Source organism: Benincasa hispida, chromosome 6 (genome assembly GCF_027475165.1).
Source record: "Benincasa hispida cultivar pf3 chromosome 6, pf3_genome.v1.1, whole genome shotgun sequence".
NCBI lineage: Eukaryota > Viridiplantae > Streptophyta > Magnoliopsida > Cucurbitales > Cucurbitaceae > Benincasa > Benincasa hispida.
In genome coordinates, this window is record NC_143483.1 from 55,433,390 (window position 1) to 55,452,690 (window position 19,301).

At 32.5% G+C, this 19,301-nt stretch overlaps 2 protein-coding genes across 3 annotated transcripts; one reads left to right on the forward strand and one right to left on the reverse strand.

The window, feature by feature from the left end:
• Positions 1–10,959: 10,959 nt before the first annotated feature.
• LOC120080558 (uncharacterized) lies at positions 10,960–13,491 on the forward strand. The gene is made up of 3 exons (XM_039035256.2): positions 10,960–11,409; positions 12,623–12,681; positions 12,765–13,491. Exons 1-3 carry the CDS (start codon positions 11,284–11,286, stop codon positions 13,273–13,275), a joined length of 696 nt encoding a protein of 231 aa, XP_038891184.2. The 5' UTR covers positions 10,960–11,283; the 3' UTR covers positions 13,276–13,491.
• An 849-nt stretch (positions 13,492–14,340) lies between these two features.
• LOC120079317 (adenylate cyclase) lies at positions 14,341–17,599 on the reverse strand. 2 transcript variants are annotated; one of them, XM_039033469.2, is made up of 2 exons: positions 16,702–17,599; positions 14,341–14,646 (listed from the first exon to the last, which is right to left on the reverse strand). In XM_039033469.2, exon 1 carries the CDS (start codon positions 17,302–17,304, stop codon positions 16,708–16,710), a length of 597 nt encoding a protein of 198 aa, XP_038889397.1. In that variant the 5' UTR covers positions 17,305–17,599; the 3' UTR covers positions 14,341–14,646; positions 16,702–16,707. The 2 variants fall into 2 exon arrangements, with proteins under 2 accessions (XP_038889397.1, XP_090171175.1); XM_090315049.1 differs by lacking the exon at positions 14,341–14,646 and adding an exon at positions 16,266–16,538 and having other exon boundaries at positions 16,702–17,568.
• Positions 17,600–19,301: the final 1,702 nt, after the last annotated feature.

Below are 19,301 nucleotides of genomic sequence, written 5' to 3' on the forward strand. Positions count from 1 at the left end.
AGAATTTGTTTATGATTTCATAATGACAAGTTCAATTATACAATTGTTGGCATTGGGCAAACTGATTGGGGATAACTATGTGCCATGGAAATCAAATTTGAACATGATACTTACGATAGACGATTTGAGATTTGTCTTAACAGAGGAATGTCCTCCCATTCCTAGCTCTAATTCCAACCGAACTGTTCGGGAAGCATTTGATAGATGGATCAGGGCGAATGATAAAGCCCGTGCTTATATTCTCGCCAGCTTGTCTGACGTTTTGGCAAAAACCACGAGGATATGAGTACTGCCAAAGAGATTATGGAATCTTTGAGAAGGATGTTTGGACAACCGTTCTTCACCCTGAGACATGATGCTAGTAAATACGTGTACAATAGTTGCATGAGAGAAGGGACCTCAGTTCGTGAACATGTCCTGGACATGATGTGACAGAAGTAAACGATGTTGTGATGGATGAGAGAAGTCAAGTTGATTTTATTCTAGAATCTCTTATGAAGATTTTTCTACAATTCTGTACGAATGCAATGATGAATAAAATTGAATACAACTTGACTACTCTTTTGAATGAGTTACAGGCTTTCCAGACCATGTTGAGAACTAAGGGTATGGAATCGAAAGTAAATGTTGCTTCGCTGAGAAGAGATGAACATCCTCCAAGCCTGATGTTGCCTTCTATTCGCAGAGAAAGACAAAGGGAAAGGGAAGAAGAAGCCCGCTGGCAAGAAAAGCAAGAAAACCGTTGCAGAGAAAGGAAAATGTTTCCACTGCAAAGAGGAAGGGCACTGAAAGAGAAATTATCCTAAATACCTTGCTGAGAAGAGGGCAGAGAAAGGTAAACATGCTAACTAGTTCTTAGGGATCGTTTACTCAACTTGACTAGTGGGAGAAGTTGCTGCTGATGATGATATTACCTGCTTTTGTAAATCTTGTAATGAACATATTCTACATATTTTTGTTTTGAATAAAATGTTCATTTTCAAGAAATATGTTTTTTCTATCTCAAAGCAACTTCTGTTAAGAATCAAAATTGTTAAAAGCCATTTGGAAATATTCAGATATTTATAAACGGCTAAGATCGAAGTATAATAAGTTTAAAGATTTCTAGATCTGACTGTTAACAAGAGTTGTTAAGACAGATCAGACGCATCTTAATCAAAAAGTTGAGAGTACCTCAATGTAGTGGGATGAAAGTGTGTTTCCTTGTCATTATAGAGAATTAGATGCATTCCCCATATAGTTTAATAGAAGCCAATTACACATTAATATGTTACAATGATTCTCTCAACTAAAGTGTTTGAGAATCACCTAGTAAGACTAGAAATACCAGTTTAATAACTTAGGGCAAGTGGGAGAAATATCGGGTATGAGATATTGAATGGTAAACTATGGGTATGGGATGCCCTAGTTCATTGTATTTCTCTATAAAAACTTAGAAACTCAGTCATATATATCAGATATATAAGTTACCACTAGAGTTTTAGTCCAAGTGGGAGTTTTTTGGGTTTTATGTCCTAAAACTCGTGGTTTGTAAACAATAGAACTTATTCTGAAAATTCAATAAGTTGTTATTGAATATATTGTTTTTTAGAAATCCAATAAACCAAAGTCTCTTGACTATAACATGAGTACTTGAACTTATGTGAAGACATACAAGTGGATCAGGTTCGAGTAAATAGTCAAAATGATCTATAGTATATGAATAAGGTTGAAAACTTTATTCTGGTAACATTATTGGATGCGGCCTACTCTGTAGTTGTTACAAAGAGTTGTAAAGTGCTACAAATGAAGTGATCCTAATTCGTTGATGTTGGGACGTGAGGAGTGGGGGCGTCCTGTGCAAATGAGTTTTGTGCAAGATCAGACCACGAAACCAACCACTCTTACTTTATAACGTTGTTTACTGTTTAAGACTGACTATTTCAAAGCGATGATCTAGGTAACTTGACCTTAATCCTGAGCTAACTATGAACTCCTGTTTGTTCGGGATTATCCTTTGATTTGCAAATGGTGAGAGTAGACCAACTGCCTCTGCTCAATAAGCCTCCAATTTTTGGGATAAGATCGGATGAATAGTAGAGACATAGGGTGCAAAACGAAATTCACTCCTACCTGATTAGGGTTAGTAGAGAGGTTGTTTTCTTCAAGTGCTGATTATGGGTCTTGAACAAGAGGCCTCACCCTCGCATTGGCCCGAGAGGGATTCGATTTGTTGATTAGATCACAAATCAATTATTCATTAGGGTATCAGTGGGACTTAAGAAACAAAAGGTAATTTCGGGGGTAAAACAGAAATTCGACCCAACCGTTATTACGAACAACCTGTGAAGGGTTAACTTACTAATCATTGTTATATCGAGTGGACATAATATATCTATAGCGATGGGAGTTTAGCTATGAGCTTTAGTGGAATCACCCATTAGTTAACGAATGGGGGTTAGATCGATCTAATGAGTTTAACCGATTAATCTCGGATCATTGGAGCTCCGATCTGTAGGTCTGCAAGGTCCCCCTACTAGCTTGTAAATGGATTAGCTCTAGAATAGTGTGATAAGTTAATTTGAAGTGTTCAAATTATAATTAAATGGATTTGGAGAAATAGTATTTAAATATGATTTAAATATTTGAAGATGGAATTGTGTGAAAATTAATTTAATGTTTGATATTAAATTAATTATAATTATTTAAATTGTTTAAATAATTATTTATTAATTTTATTAAGAAAATTAATTTATGAAATTAATTTTGTAAATCTAATAATATTTTTAATTTTATTAAAAGAATTGATTTGTGAAATCAATATTTATCAAAATTGAAAAAGAAAGAAAAACACATAATGAGAAATTGATTTTCTTCATTGTTTTCTTCCAAGTAGCTCAGTAACAACACACATCTTCCGGCTTCATTTACTCCAAGCATGAGCTACATCTCATGCAGCAAATCTCTTTGCATGAGGGTCTGCAATATATTGAAGAGATTGGAGTGAATTCGAAGTAACGCAACCGATCAAATTTTTCTGAAAAATTCGAGAGAAGAAAGGTGTTCTTCATTTGGGTTGCAGCTGTGAGCTTGTCTCCAAATTCCCTTGATTCCAGCTTATTTTGAGTCCCACTACTCAATCTAGAGCACTAGAGGATAGTAGGAAATAGATTAGCAAGATTTGAGGAAGTTCTACAAAGGTATGTCATAAAACCCATTTAATTTTGTTGAAGCATGCTTTCATTTCTGCCAAAATTAATGAATTAGAGTGCTTATGGATCCTGGTCACTTTCTCTGCACGATGGTATATTCCAACATCTACCGCCTTGAGTTTAGGGGAAGGTGTTAAAATAAAATTAGGATTTATTACTAATTATTATTTTTCATTATTATTTTTCTTTGTGGTATTTTTCATTTATGTATTTTTCTTTAGTGGTTTATTGATGTTTATTTATTCAAATTGTAAAAGTTGATCATGTACTCCGATTTATTCAATAATATACAAAATTAACATGGTACCAAAGTATGTGGTCCTAGGAGGTCATGTGTTCAAGCCCTTGCAATGTTGTTTCCCCCCAATTAATTAATTTTTATTTGTTTGGCTTTTCTTCATGTTGGGGTTGATGCCCTAAATCTCGTATGGTCCTATAGTTTGTAATTGTAATGTACAAAATCTTATTTATTTAATAAAATATATGATGTTTTATTTTAATTTTAGTTGCATTAACCACAAGCCAATAAACTAATATCCAAGATTATCTTGTCGCTTAAACATGTATATAGAAACATATGGGTGGATCATGTTTAAGTGATAACCTAAATAGTCTGTAGTAGATGGATAAGGTTGGATACCTTATCCTGGTGACACTACGAGTATGGTCTGTTTTGTAGATGTTACAATTGTTGTAAAGTGCTAGGAATGTGTTGGGAATGTCCTAAAACTCGCAGTTCGTAAATTATGTGTTAAACATTCTATTTATCAATAAAATATTATTGAGTATTTTATTCAATAAAGTAGTTGATATTGCATTCTATTATGAAAATCCAATAAACATATTCATAGCTATAGTATGAATACTTTAACGTGGCGACATAAACAGGATCAAGTTAAGAGTATATAACATAAATAGTCTATAAGTATATGGATGAAATTGGGTATCTCATTTTGGTAACACTATTGGATACGGCCCATTTTGTATAGGTAATACAGATGATGTGATCCGCAGATCATCCATGTAGAGACATGTGAGTGGGGGCATCCTATGCAATGAGTTTGCATATAGACTGGACCACGAAATAGTCACATTTCTTTATAACGACCATTTACTGTTAAAATTGACTATTTCATACTAAAGTAACCTAGGATAACTCGATCTTAATCTTGAGCTAGCTATGAACTCCTGTTTATTCGGGATTATCCTTTGATCTGCATGGGTGAGAGTAGTCCAACAACACTGCTCAATAAGTCTTTCATTTTGGGGATAAGACCGGATAGATAGCTGGGGACATAGCCCTGCAAGATGGAATTCACTCCTATCCGTTTTAGGGTTAGCAGATAGGTTGTTCTCTTAAATGCTAATTCCAGGTCTTGAACAATTGGGGCCCGCCTTCTCATAATAGAGAGGGACATGATTCATAAATAGTATTATGAATCAACTGTTTATTAGAGGGTCAGTGGGAACTTAAGGAACAAGATGTATTTACAGGGGTAAAACGATAATTTTGACCCAGTTATAATTACGAACGACCTGTGAAGGATCGACTTATTGATTATGGTTTACATGGACAGAAATATATCTATAATGAAGAGAGTGCAACTATCGAGCTATAGTGGTGTGCCTTGATAGTTAACGAATAGTAACTAATTCGATTAAAGAGTTTGACGAATTAATTACAAATCGTTAGAGCTCATGATCTGTATGTCCATTAGGTCTCTCTACTAGCTCTTAAATTAGAATAACAAATTGAGTATTGATGTATGGAATTAGGGTTATGAATTTAAAATGTACAAATTCAATTTTAGGGTTTTTCAATTGATTGTATATGATAAAATTAAAAACGTTTAGTTTAATTGAAGTTAAACGAAATTGGAAATCAATTAATATTTAAATTATGATTTAAATATGAAATTGATTTATATTGGTGAAATTGGTGTTTTATCAATTTAATATTAAGATATTAAATTGATATTCTTTTAATTAAAAATTAAATTTAGTTTTATTTAAATTAATTGTTTTTGAATTAATTTTATAAAACTAATTTAAAATAAAATAATAAATAAAATGAAATGCTTTTTGAAATCATGTTAGTGGATTTTTCCAAATTTTGGGGAAAATCCACTAACTACATTTTATTAGATTCTCACTAAATTCCAATTGAAGTTTGCAATAATCACCAAGTAGGTGGTGTCATTCGTGCAACCCTATTGGTTTGCATGATTTCTATCTATATATAGAAGTTTCATGTAAAAAGATTATAGATTGATTTGAGTGTACTTACTAGAGTGAAAAATATGAAAACCTTATTCAACCCTTACTAGATCATCCTCAATTCACCTTGATTTGAGTGTTTCCATCACACATTCCTTCTTGAGCATAATGGAGAAGATCTTGGTGGTGGTCATCTTGAAGATTCAAGCTCGATCTTGATGAAATTTTGCTAAATTCGTGAAAAATATCTTCAAAGGTAATATGTGTTTCAAACTCTCTTATGAATGTCATATGAATAGCATGTTTAAAACTCAAATTAAATGTAGTTTAAGTGCTTATTGATTTTGAAATCTTCCGTTGCATGTTATATTACTCCATCAAAATGATCTGATCCTAATCATTCATATGGAGACATGTGAGCGGAGATATTTTATACAAAGAAGTTTGTATAAGATCGAAACACGAAATGTTTAGTCTCATTATATAATGTCGTTCATAATAGAAACTTACATTTCACTAGGATGACCATAGGTAACATGACTTGAATCCTAAGTGAATTGTATCTCCTATCTATGAAGGCGATACTTTGATTTGTATGGGTGAAAGTGACTAGATCGTCGGCCCCATAAGTCTACCACTCTAGGGACTCGTCTAATTGGGGAGTTGGGAACACAACTACACTCCAACATCAGGGTAAGTAGATAAATTGCTTTATTAAAGGACTGGTTCTGGGGCTTGAACAATGTGGTGTCACACCTTCTTCTGGCCCAAGAGGGGTTGGTCATATTTGGACTATGATATATTGTTCATTAGAGGGATCAATGGTATTTAAGAAGTTAGATATAACTGTAGGGGCAAAACGATAATTTTGGCTCAACTGTACTTACGAGCAATTTGTGAAAGGTCATTGTACTATTGACTGATTATATCCAATGGACATAGAAATATATTTGTAGTGTGAATAGTGCAACTGTCGATCTTTAATGGTATGTCCGACAGTTAACAGATGGTGAATAATTTAATTAAAGAGTTTAGTTAATTATTCATGTATCGTTAGAGTTTCAAGCTACAGATCCATGAGATCCCCCTCGATAGCTTAATGGGAACAAATGAGAATTAGTTTTTTGATTAATTTGAATTATTCAAATTAATTGAGGAAATTAATTATATATGATATAATTAATTTAATTTAATTTAAATAATTATTATAATATATTTGATACATTATAATATAAAGAATATTTGGGAGAAAATGAATCTTTGAATATGATTTAAATATTAATTATATGAAATTGGATTCATATAATTAAATTTAATATAAATGGGATTTATATTAAATATCATTGTTGAGAGAATTAAACTATAGGTTATATTATATTGGATACAATATTAAACTATAGGTTATATATTATATTTGATATAACAACATATAGTTTAATATATATTATATGATAAAGTGGTTATCATATAATTATATATTAATGTTTTTATTAAAATTAATTTGATTTATTAATTTTGATTTTATTTTTTAAAAATAGTTTTAGGGAGGCTCCCAATTTTTCTCTCTACAATGTGATAATGGGAGGGAGTTGTGTAGTTTGTTCATCTTCTTCCTCTTTGTGTTTTACATAAGGGTTCTGTAAGATCAATGGCTCTCTCCAAACTACTGTCTCCTCCCTTATCTCAATCTCTCTATCTCCCTATCCAAAATAATCAAAGCCTCACATCCTCCTGGATTCTCACCCAGAGAATACCAAGGTCTCCTTCACGGTGGTGTCCAATTGGAGTTCGAAGGATGTTTCATCGAAGAACAGTCTTCAAAGGTAAGGGTTTCGAACCAATTTTATTTTTGTATTTCGTTTTTTAGAGCATGTTGTAAATTTCTGAATTAAATGCATAATTCTTGTTCTGTAAAAAATTGGAAAATTGGGACAATCCGCTTCCGCTCAAGGATTCCTTTCTATGGGGTCTTTCGCTTCATATTTCAAGCCCACAAATGAGGAAGAGTGTTAGATGATATATAATTAAATTTATTTTCATCCACCAACTTTAGTTTTTAGGTCAATTAGTGATTTAAGAATATGCAAAACCATGAACCAAAAATGTAAGTTAGCCTAAAATATATGTGTAATAATTTAATCAATTGAATCGTGTTTAAGTTGGGGGAAGATATAAATGTCTTAGTTATCAAATAATATATTTTGTTTTTAAGTTCAATGGCTTGTGAAGATGGAGATTTGAATCTTTAATATTTGAGTAGAGATATATGTCTTAATTGGAGATGTTAAAAAGAATAGGTGGCGATGAGATGACTTTTTTGCCCCTATTTAATTCACGTCCTATAAATTTTTTCGTCAAATTTCATGTAAATTGGGGGCCGGAGATCAAATTTCTTGCAAGATTTTTTTTTAAATAAAAATAATAAGTTTGAAAGTAAAGAGAAGAGGAAGAAATGAAGGTTTTATATTTTTTTAAAAAAAATGTTAAAATATCAATTTAGTCCATTTCCTTCTAAATTTGCTCACTTTTAATACATATCTGCAAAATTATTGCTTAATCCTAAAGAATTTTTTTTCTTGTGCACAATAATTTGTTTTTGTAGTATAGTTTTTTTTTTTTTTTTTTTTTTTTTTTTTTTTTTTTTTTTTTTGCACAATAATTTGTTTTTGTAGTATAGTTTTTTTTTTTTTTTTTTTTTTTTTTTTTTTTTTCTTTTTGCTTTTAGCTTTGAAATGAAGTTTGGAGTGAAGTAAGAGAAAGAAAATATCTAAATAAATAAAAAAAACTAATATTGGAATAAATAAATGTATATTTGTTCGAAAATTAAATTAAAGTCGATCAATATGGTTAGAATTCACTTAAAATAATTGCTTGCATTCAATGTCTTCATTAATAATACAAATATATTAACTTATAATTTAATTATTAATTTAAAGTAGCCAAATCGAATATAGCTGATTAGTATATAAATATTTTAGTAATAATGGGATTTAAAATTTCCCTACTTTTAAATAACAAGCTCAGAATTTACATGAATTTACAAAAATTATTATCTTTAATTACCATTTTCCAATTGCTATAGATAAAATTAGTCTCTATCTGGTAAAAGGTCAAATTAGTGTACTTTGATTGCCTTATAAGGGATTAAAATGCAGTCCCAATTATCGTCATTATTATTTTCTAAAATACAGGAATGTTAGTCATTTTAATTCATTTGAAATTCTATATGTATTTTTTAGTACAATAATTATGAGGATAGAAGACTAAACATTTGACCTTTAGAGAGAAAGGTAAAAATAGATTTTCTACCACATCTTATATAGATAAGATACCTAATTATATTTAGATAATAGGAATCATTCATGTATCTACCTTTATAGAAGCTTTAATTTTCATGCTAATCCTTCATTTTAGTTTATGCATATTGAAAAGGAGCATTGAAATGGTGTTAGTTTTTGAATATTTAGAAAACGATCGTGTTAATTACCGTTGAGTCAAGCTTATTTTGACATTTCATTTGTTTTTTTAATATTTAATTTTGTTTCTTATTGTTGGCTGTTTTTCTCCCTCGTTTAACTCTATTTATTTTTTATTTTATTTTATTTTTTACTTTTTTTCACTTGTGACCTTTAAGAGGGAAAGAGTGGATGTATCTGTCACAACTCATGCATAGTTTAACTAGTAGATGTTTAGGGGTGAGGGTTTGGTTTACTATGGGTTGAGATAATGTCTGAAGGGTCAATTTTATATGTCACTGATATTTTATGCTCGTGTCCACCAACAACACGCTCAACCTCATCACACCGATGCCTACGTTGTCACTCCGACGACTTTTGTCCGTGGCTAACTCTAGCCACATCCAACCACCACCATTGACAACCAATTTCGAGGACCTCTGATCGGCATCTATTTTCACAAACTTCAACGATCATTATTTTAAATTATAAGTTCATAATATTTTATACGCGTTCGTTATAGTAATTTAATATTGATAAAAACACTTTAAGTATTTAAATAAATTTAAACCTATTGAATATTATCTTGAGTTATGTTGATGTTAAATCTACATGATTGTTTAAATTAATGGTGCCAATAATAAAATTAAAACTATATAAAATCACAGTTCTTAGACATGCATCATACTTTTGAAGTTCAAGAACAAATATATTAAATTGATTTCATACAAAATTATCAAAGTTTGATTTGATGGGAAGTTAAGTTTGTAATCTAGCTGTTTTTTCCTGTCTCATAAGAAAAAAAACTTTGATTTGTACTCATAAACTTGATACATTGTATCAGATTTTACCCAAAAACTTCAAATTCATCAAATTGAACATTATATTAGACTTGATTGAATATTGCGCTTTTTATAATATATTTATTTTTCGTTAATCTAGCCACTACTTTCAAATAAAAGTACCTAAATATTTAGGTTAAAAATAGTTATCGTACTTTTAGAATTTCATGTTTCTAATTTGAGTTCCTCAGTTTTTAATAAATTTTAAATTTAGTCCGTTGTTATTTTCAAAATATTCTTTTATTTATTATCATCCCTTTTATTATAAATATTGAAAACATATTAACGCATTATATTTCATTCAACAAAAATAAGTATTTTTATTTAACCAATTTTAACAAAAATTAATTTGAAGAAAATAAATTTAAGATTTATTGAAAGTACAATGACAAAAATTGAACAAATCCAAGAATATTATTAAGGACCAAAATGGTATTTTAATCTAATATTTACCACTTAACACATGGAGGAAAAAAATATTTTTAATCCCTAAGTTTTGCATCTAATTCCTATTTGTTCTCTATATTTCAAAATATTGTATTTTTAGTCCTTCAATTTTAGGTTTAATTTGTATGGTTTCTAAATTTTTAAATGTTACATTTTTGGTCCTAAGACTTGAGTTTGATTTGAATTTAGTTCATAAGTTTCCAAATGTCACAATTTTTTCCTTGAGATTTGAGTTTTATCATTTTGCTCATAGGTCTCGAAATTTACACTTTTAACCTCGAATTTTTGTTAAACACCCACTTTCAATATTTAGTATTAATGTTTATTAATTAACTCAGAAGAATTAAAAGAATTAAAAATAATTAAGTTTCACCATTTTTTCATCATTAAGTAAAAGTTAATTTTAAAATCTCACTTCATAACCTTTTAAAATTAATTAATAGATATTACCGTAATTTAAAGTGAGTAATTAGTAAAGAAAATCAAAATTTAAATTTAAAAATTTGAAATTTAATGATCAAATTGATAGAAAACTAAAATCTCAAAGATAAAGTCATAACTAAATTGAAATCAAATTCAAAACTTAATAAATGAAAATGTAACTTTTTGAAATTCAGAAATAGGATAAAAAATATATGTATATTTTAAATTTGGAGGAAAAAAAAAAGTATGATGTCTTAAAAGTGGGAAAGTAAATTTGAATTCCACTGGACGGGTCGGGTCGGATCTGAACCCAGATCCAACACATAAAATATCCGGATCCGAAAATTTGAAAGCAAAAAGAAACCCTAAAAAAAAGAGATAGATAATTTTGATTGGAGGATCATCTCTTTCTATTATTTAATATTTGTTTTTTTCTCCCTTTTTTTAATTTATTTTTTAAAACAAATTATTATTTTCTCTTTCAGATGCCAACGAAAACAAAGCCCTAATCGGACCAAACCCTAGGGTTTACTCTAACCGGACCACTAAACCCATCTTTTCTCTCCCAATTTTCCAGAAAAAACCATTCGCTTTCTCCCCCATCTTCTTCTTCTTCCAGGTCCCGCTCTCTTTCTGCAACTACCCTTTTTCTTTCTCTTCGTTCTCCCTTGCTTTTCCCTTCACTTTGAGCTTGTTCTTTTCGCCGCCATGGAGTTAGACAGAGTGGGTTACTGCTTGGACGACTCCTCTTTGTGGCTTCGTTCTGTTTTGGAAGCTTTAACGGTGGAGACACTTCTCACTGCTGCTAACTCTCTTGCTTGGTTTTTTACCACGGTGAGCCTTTCCTTTCACCTTTTTATTTGATGGGTTTTGTTTGTTTTTTGGTTTCTACTACTTCTTCGCCCTGATTTTTACTTCTTCAAGCTCGAATTTAGTGGTTCTCTGCATTTTTTGTGTTGACTTTGTTCATTTCTTTTCTCCCTCTTTACTGGTTTTTGCAGCTTACAAGCTTTTTGCCTTTGGATGTGGTTACTTGTTTGTTTTTTTATCCCCATTTGTTACTTGTAATTGCTACTGATGTGAAGTTTTAGCTGGACATGTTGAGCATCGACTTGTTTATGGAGACCGATAGAAGTGTTTGTTCTAGTCTCTAGTGGGTTAATTTGGATGGGGGGCTATGTTTTTAACTTCTTTTCAAATTGTGAGACAATGAAGAAGCCTTCTTTCTCAGGCTTTATATCGTACTCCATATTACAAGGAAAAATTGGAAAAATCCCGCTTATTGGGGGATGGTACGTTAGAAATGAGAATTTGGAGGTTATATTTATAAGGTCCATTTTGATGGGTCGAGCACAGAATTCGCTTTTACTATTTGTGTGGATTGTGGAATGGCCAATGTTGCATCTGGTTCTTTTAGACTTTGGTGTACTTTGGTATCTATAAAATATCCATTTTTATTATCCGACTTTGAGTGTACTGCAGCCACATTAAATATTTTATCTACCTCTTGTGCCTTTTGTTTGTCATGTTTTAGCGAACCTTGGCGCTTTGGTTGTAAGTTCATTTTCCCGTATGTTAGAATTTATTGTCTGGTCAATACAGGTTATGCTCTCTGATTGTTTGTGGGCAATCTCTTTTTTTTTTGTTCTTGCAATCAACGGAAGTAAAATAAAGTCATGTCGGAATCTTTAAGATTTTCCTTTTCTAACATATCGTCGAATCGACCTGCTGCAGGAAGGGGGATCGGCAAATTTCACATGATTTCCATATATTATGTTTCTTTAAACCTCATCTTATAAGACTTTTCATTTTTTCCTTTTCTTCTAGGTCTGAATTTGATTCTGATTGTACTCTTCTGTGAGCCGTATTTGGAAATTTGTTATTATATCTGATGCCTGCCTCAACTGATTAGTGTAATTTATCATAGTATCATCCAGTGTGCAGTTTCCTAATCTTGTTGAAGTAACAGTGTCTGATGTTAATTGAATGCAATGAACAAGATTTTTAAATCTCAATTCATTTTCCAACATAATTAAGTTTTCTTCAGGCAGGAGCTCTGTTAAATGATGTCAATGCTCCACCAGGATTCACTGCAATTGGAAGAAGGTAATTAATGTTTCATTTCGTTTGTCTTTTTACTTTCTATTCTTAGTTGGTTCTGAGATTACTGATTTTTACTTCTCTCCCAGCTTTCCTTTTGAAGAACTTCACGCAAAGAATAGTCCTGGTGAAGAAAATGTAGATGGGAGTGAAACAGAGGATGATAAAGATGGGGATGAAGTTGATGATGATGATGCAAATGACCAGGATGGTGGGGAAGATGTCGAAGATTTCTCAGCCGAAGAAGGGGATGACGGTGATCTAGAAGATGACCCTGAAGCGAGTGGCAATGGAAGGGCTGGAGGAGATGAGGAAGATGACGGAGAAGATGATGATGATGATACAAATGATCAAGATGACGATGACGACGACGACGACGAAGATTTCTCGGCTGAAGAAGGGGATGAGGGTGATCAGGAGGATGACCCTGAAGCAAGTGGTAATGGAAGAATTGAAGGTGTCGAGGAGGAGGAGGAGGACGACGACGATGACGACGACGATGGAGATGATGACGACGATGATGAAGAAGAGGATGAAGACGATGAGGATGAAGATGATGACGAGGAAACACTTGAACCACCAGCCAAGAGAAGAAAGTGAAAATGTTGATTGGTTCTTTACTTTTTCTGTTATCAGTTCACTTCCCCATTGTGTCTGGAGTTTGAAATAATTAGTGAGGGGAATTTAGCTAGTCAGCCTTGGCATGTAGGGGTAGAAGATTGTTGACCTTGTTATTAATGAACTTCCTAAATTTATGTTGTGGATCCACAATATATCACAATTTATTTGGCTAAAAAGCACTTGATATTTTTACAATTTATCGTTTGGGATTGTGGGTTTGACCAGGTTGTTTGATAACTAACATTTCACCTGAGAATACGATAGTTTTATTTTATTTTTTTAAAAAAATTGGTAGCTGTAAAAATGTTCATTTGAATGAATTGATTTAAGTGGCCAAATAAGAAAAAGAAATGTTGAATAGACCGGGCCATTTTTTTTAATAGTTTATAGTTTTTATTTTAAAAGTACTTAAAATTGAAGAGGCATTGGTCAAGATTCAAGACTCGGTTCTACCTTTTTCAAATTTGATTTCACTTACCGTAAGAACCTCCTATTTCGTCAACTGCCACCATTGTTTTCTTTCTAAAATTTCAAAATCTTAAAGTTACAGATATTTTTATTTAGTTTTTTTTCTTTTGAGATTTTCAAAAATAGAAAAATAAAAGAAATCGTTTATATAAAATAACAAAATTTAATTTTCTTTCATAGAAGTAATAGAGGTGTTTTTTTTGCTATTTTTATAAATAATTTGACGTTTGACATTTTTCTATCTGTGATTTTTTTTAAAAAAAAAATGCAACATTTGTGATTACTTCTATAAATATCCATATTTAGAATTATTTTTAAAAATATATAGCTAACCATTCAAATTTTCCTAAAACTATATTTCTCCTCTAATCATTATACTTTACAAAATTGGGTTTTTTTTTTCTTTCTTTTTTTGTTTGTTTGTTTCAAATTTTGTCCTGTATAATTATACTTATTATACTTCTGTTTTGGAAGAACTCAGTCTTGATATTCTCAGAAATGTAACAATGAAATCCTTAACATTTAAATCATGGTAGCAAATATAATTAGGGTGGATTGATCCCAGGTAGAAACAGATTTTGGCAATCACAAATCAGTTCTCCAGTTTTTTCAACTAATAAATAACTGTCAACGAGGATTCAACTAAACCAAACCATTTCATCCACAGGCAGTGCAGAAAAGCTTATTAGAAATATCAGCATATCAATAGTCAGTATATGGTGTTTTCCAATGTGCAATACTGATAAATAGTGAAACAGCAGAATGTACTTTTAGAGACTTGATGAAGAAAACAATGGTGCCTTCTTGGTTCTGTCTCTCCATTTGCTTGGCCGCCAAGATCTCTCAACTCATGGTTCCCTTGGAAGCCACATGATCGATATCCTAAAGAAATGAAAACAGGAATGCACTTTTTAGATATGCATTGCCAGGTTTAAGATCAATCCAACCAAAAAAAAAAAAAAAAAATTATCAGGACTTGAAAAGAAATCAACATTGAGAAGAAACAAGCAAATCTCATTAACCAAATGTAGACAACTATAGACCAAAAATGTCTGCAAATGCGTAAATATGGAGATGTTTTAACAAAAGTTCTACGTATCAGAAGAAGCAGCCATCACTGATATCATAGTAAGAAAAACGGGCTGGGAAACTTTCATATGCTAAAGCCAAAGAAAGCCAATAAAGGAAAAAAAATGAGTAAATATGGAGATGAACTAGCTTAACAAGCAGTAAATACTGGACCCTTGAAGAAATCAGACTAATCTTTTGCCTTGCCACGTTAAGTTCTCAGAGGTGAAGGGAAGAACTGAATTCAGAAGGAAACTGAATCCCTAACGTATCAAACTAACAATTGCATCTTTGAGATAACAGGGTAGATGAACAAGTTAGTCATCATCTTATCACACAGAAACTGAATCACGAGAATCAGTGAGTGGATGAAGACTATTGTTATCAGAGTGGCAGTTATAAATATAAACAGTGTTTTCAAATGCCCAAGGCACAACGGCCTTCCGGTGTCAAGGCGCAAGGTGTGGGCTTTTTTTTTTTTTTTTTTTTTTTTTCACTCTTTCTGTGAGGTGCACTATATATAAAAATATTACATTAAAAAGAGAACATAGTTGAAGTGAAAATATAGAAAAAAAAGACCCCAGATACAAGAAATTTTACACTTAGGTTAAGTAAAGTTGATTTTTTTTTTGTTAATAAAAAAGGAAAACCCTTAATTATTACTTTTTTTTTTTAAATAATGAAAAAGCCCAAGGCCTAGGGATTTGAGCCTTGGGGCTTCACAACAGGTATGCGCCTTATTTTGTGAGCTTCACCTTTCCAAGGCAGGTGAGGCGTCAGACATGCGCCTTAGGCCTAGTTGCGTGCCTGAGAGGGCTTTTTAAATACTGTATATAAAAAAATGTGCTACTCAGGGATGGAGTGGGAAGATATGGTTTTTTCAGGTAAAAACGTGGGAAGGGTAGCTGCGGAAATTTTATTTGGAAGTTGTCCAATCTTACTTGCTCCATATTGGCACTCCCCAACCTCCACAAACGATAATATTAAAGGAGAAGACAAGGACTACAACATACTTGCAAGGCAAGAACTGAGAACCAACAATGTGATGTTAGTCAAAATAAACTCCAATGCTTAAAAGTCGGACAGGGCAAGTACCAAACATCTCATTCAATGCTTCACTCTTCCATTGCCGGTATTTCGGTTGTCTTTTACTATTCTTGTTTGTCGAGGTCAGGCAATTCAGACAAGCTCGATAACCTTTTCATTCAAAAACTAACTACTGGTAAAAAAAATGACCAGCCAAAAATGTGCCACAGGAACAATATGTTAAAGAAAAGGATTATAAGAATTATAGTTTTGGGCCTTTGGCCCTTGGGATTGACATAATTTGTTCTAGGCTTTCTTGTTATTGATTCCTGAACTATCCTCCAACAAGCTGATAGGATAAAAATGCACCCCTTGTTCGTAATTGAAATAGTAAGGCAATTCAGACATAGGAGCAAATAAGCTCAACTGCTCGAGAACTTCATTCAAAGATTAACAGCTTGCAAAAAAATGACCAACCAAAATGTATCATATGGAACAATATCTGAACAGAAAAGAAGTATGTTTTTAGCTATTTGGATCGACAATATTTGATCTAGGATGCTTGTTATTGATTCTTGAACTATCCTCCACCAAGACGATGGGATCAAAATGCACCCCCGTTCCTAATTCAAACAATAAGGCATGGCATAATTGCTTGAGTTTTTCTGTCCCTGCAAAATCTGGTTATGTTTTTACCAAATACCAGATGCCATTACTTGAACAAGTTCGAAATAGTTTAATGGTAAAATTCAAAACCAAAAGAAGAGAAGTACATAAGAAATTCAGACAAAAGAAGAGAAAGGTACGCCTCACATAAAAACCATCAACCAAAAGATCACTTACTCTCTACTATGGCAGCTTCCCAGATCGAAAAATCGCAAACTTTGAAGCTTCAGAGTACGAGTACGCAATTCCATTCTCCTTCAGTAGGTCCTCGAGCATTTTCTTGGCTGCATCTGGATCATTGCTTTCGCACTCAATCTCATACAAAGTCCCAAATTCAAAACCAGTCTCATCCAGTTCCAACTTCAATCCATTCCATTCAAACACATCCCTCACATTCCTAAACCCTCCTAACCCCACAAATCCAGAATCCCCAAATTCATCTTTAACCCTTCTCATAATCCTAGACTCCACTTCTTTCAACCTATGTGGATCCTCCACGCAGGCCCGGCCAACAGACGGCTCCAATTCCTCTTCGTCTTCCTCGACTCGACTAACGCCGTCAACCAGAACCGCTCTGGCTTTAAGACAGATCACACAACGAGCATCCCCGTCGTAGAATCGGATACGGAGAACCGCTCGCCGAGCCGAGAGCTCATCGGACAAGCCGTCAAAGAAGAAATTCTCTTGACGATGGGTCTTAACATGGAATGGCGAAAGAAGGGTTGATACCTGACCATGAGAAACGGTATCAGGAAGGCGAAGCTTCACCTCCACCTCCATTTCGATTGTTTCAAGAGGAGATGCCAAGGCGCTGGGCTTTGGAGGTCTGATCTTTGTTGCGGTTGATGTTATGAAGGAGGGAGGCGGCGGCAGAGGTCGCGTCGGTGGTGGTGGTGGTTGCGGCGGCGCGTTTGCGAGTCTGTTCGAGTTCTTCCTTGTCTTCGATTTTGACCTCGATCTTGCTGGGTTGTCTTCTCAGCATTTCAGTAGTGCTCACTGCTCACTTTACAAAGCAGAAGAAACAGAGCTTTGAGGGAAAATTAGGGAAGACGATGCTTTCGCATAACTTATAATTAAATTACAATTTTAGGAGTTGTTTGGTATATCCCCATCCTATATCATCTTAGTGTTTGGAGGTTCATTATCCTATTTCATCGATTTTAATTGTTTGTGGACCCATTTTCGGAACATGTGTCGTATCTCACCATCATTTCCCTTCCGTATATTGTATATCATCTCAGTGCTTGCGTTCTTATTCAATCAGACATCTCCAGACATCAGAATTTCCTACATCCTATATTATCTCAACGCCCCAAACAACCCCACATCCTATAGTCTTAGTCTATCTAGATTCAAATAGTTTGTTGGAATGTTTATACGAGGCTTCGAACCACTAAGTTCGAAACCAAGTTATTTAAGCATTTTGTCATTTCTATATTATTTACAATTTTGACTCTAAGGTTTAGACAAATACACTATATAAACTCTCTAATTATTGAACGTGGACTCTGTAATCTATATTATTCTCTCAATAGTAAATAAATTGTTCTTCTACTAGCCGTGGACATAGCTAACACGTTATTAGTGAACCACATAAATTTCGAGCTAACACTAAGTTAATGAACCATATAAAATAACTCCTTCAATAACTTCCAATGAGATAATTTGAATTTCAAAAATCCAAAACTTAATTATATTACATTAATATTATTAAATATCATATATTATATCTTATATAATATATAGCTTATAGTTTATAATTCTTGTATGACTATAATATTAATATGAATCATATTCATATTAATTTTAATCTATTGTTTTTATATGAATCATGTTGATATAATAATATTTGAATCATATCCAAATAATAACTTCTCATCAAACTATATAGATTTAATATGAATCATATTCACATTAATTTTAACATATAGTTTTTATATGAATCTCATTCATATAATATATACTTAAATCATATTCAAATATTTATCTCTTTCATATAATTATAATGTATCAACATACATTACATTATTCAATGTATCAATATACATTATAATGTATCAACATACATTATATTTGTTGGCGTTGATGCCCTAAATCTCGTAGGGTCCTGTAGTTTGTAATTGTATTGTACAACATTTTATTTATTTAATAAAATATAAAATATTTTATTTGACATTTAGTAGTATTAAACCCACAAACCAATAAACTAACATCCAATGTTATCATCTATAGCTTAAACATATGTGTAGAGACATACAGGTGGATTATGTTTAAGTGACAACCTAAATGGTCTATAGTAGATGAATAAGACTGGATACCTTATCCTAGTGACACTACGAGTACGACCTGCTTTTTAAATATTATAATTCTTGTAAAGTGTTACAAATGATCTGATTCTGTTCATTCATGTGGAGACATGTGAGCGTAGGTATTTTATACAAAGAAGTTTGTATAAGACTGGACCACGAAATGACTAGTCTCATTATATAACACCATTCATAATAGAGGCTTACATTTCACCAGGATGACCATAGGTGACATGACATGAATCCTGAGTGAGTCGTGAACTCCTGTCTATGAAGGCAGTTCTTTGATTTTAATGGGTGAGAGTGGTCAGATCGTCGACTTAACAAGCCTACCATTTTGTGGATTCGTCTAATTGGGGAGCTAAGAGCATAGCTACACAAAATAGAATTCACTCCTTCCCCAACGTCAGAAAAAATAGATAAATTGCTCCCTTAAGGGCTGATTCTGGGGCTTGAAAATTGTGATGTCAC

Coding starts and splice junctions, on each gene's coding strand:
- LOC120079317 (XM_039033469.2), bottom strand. CDS start 17,304: ATGGAGGTGGAGGTGAAGCTTCGCCTTCCTGATACCGTTTCTCATGGT.
- LOC120080558 (XM_039035256.2), top strand. CDS start 11,284: ATGGAGTTAGACAGAGTGGGTTACTGCTTGGACGACTCCTCTTTGTGG. Junction 11,410..12,622: donor TTGCTTGGTTTTTTACCACG/GTGAGCCTTTCC, acceptor AGTTTTCTTCAG/GCAGGAGCTCTGTTAAATGA. Junction 12,682..12,764: donor TTCACTGCAATTGGAAGAAG/GTAATTAATGTT, acceptor CTTCTCTCCCAG/CTTTCCTTTTGAAGAACTTC.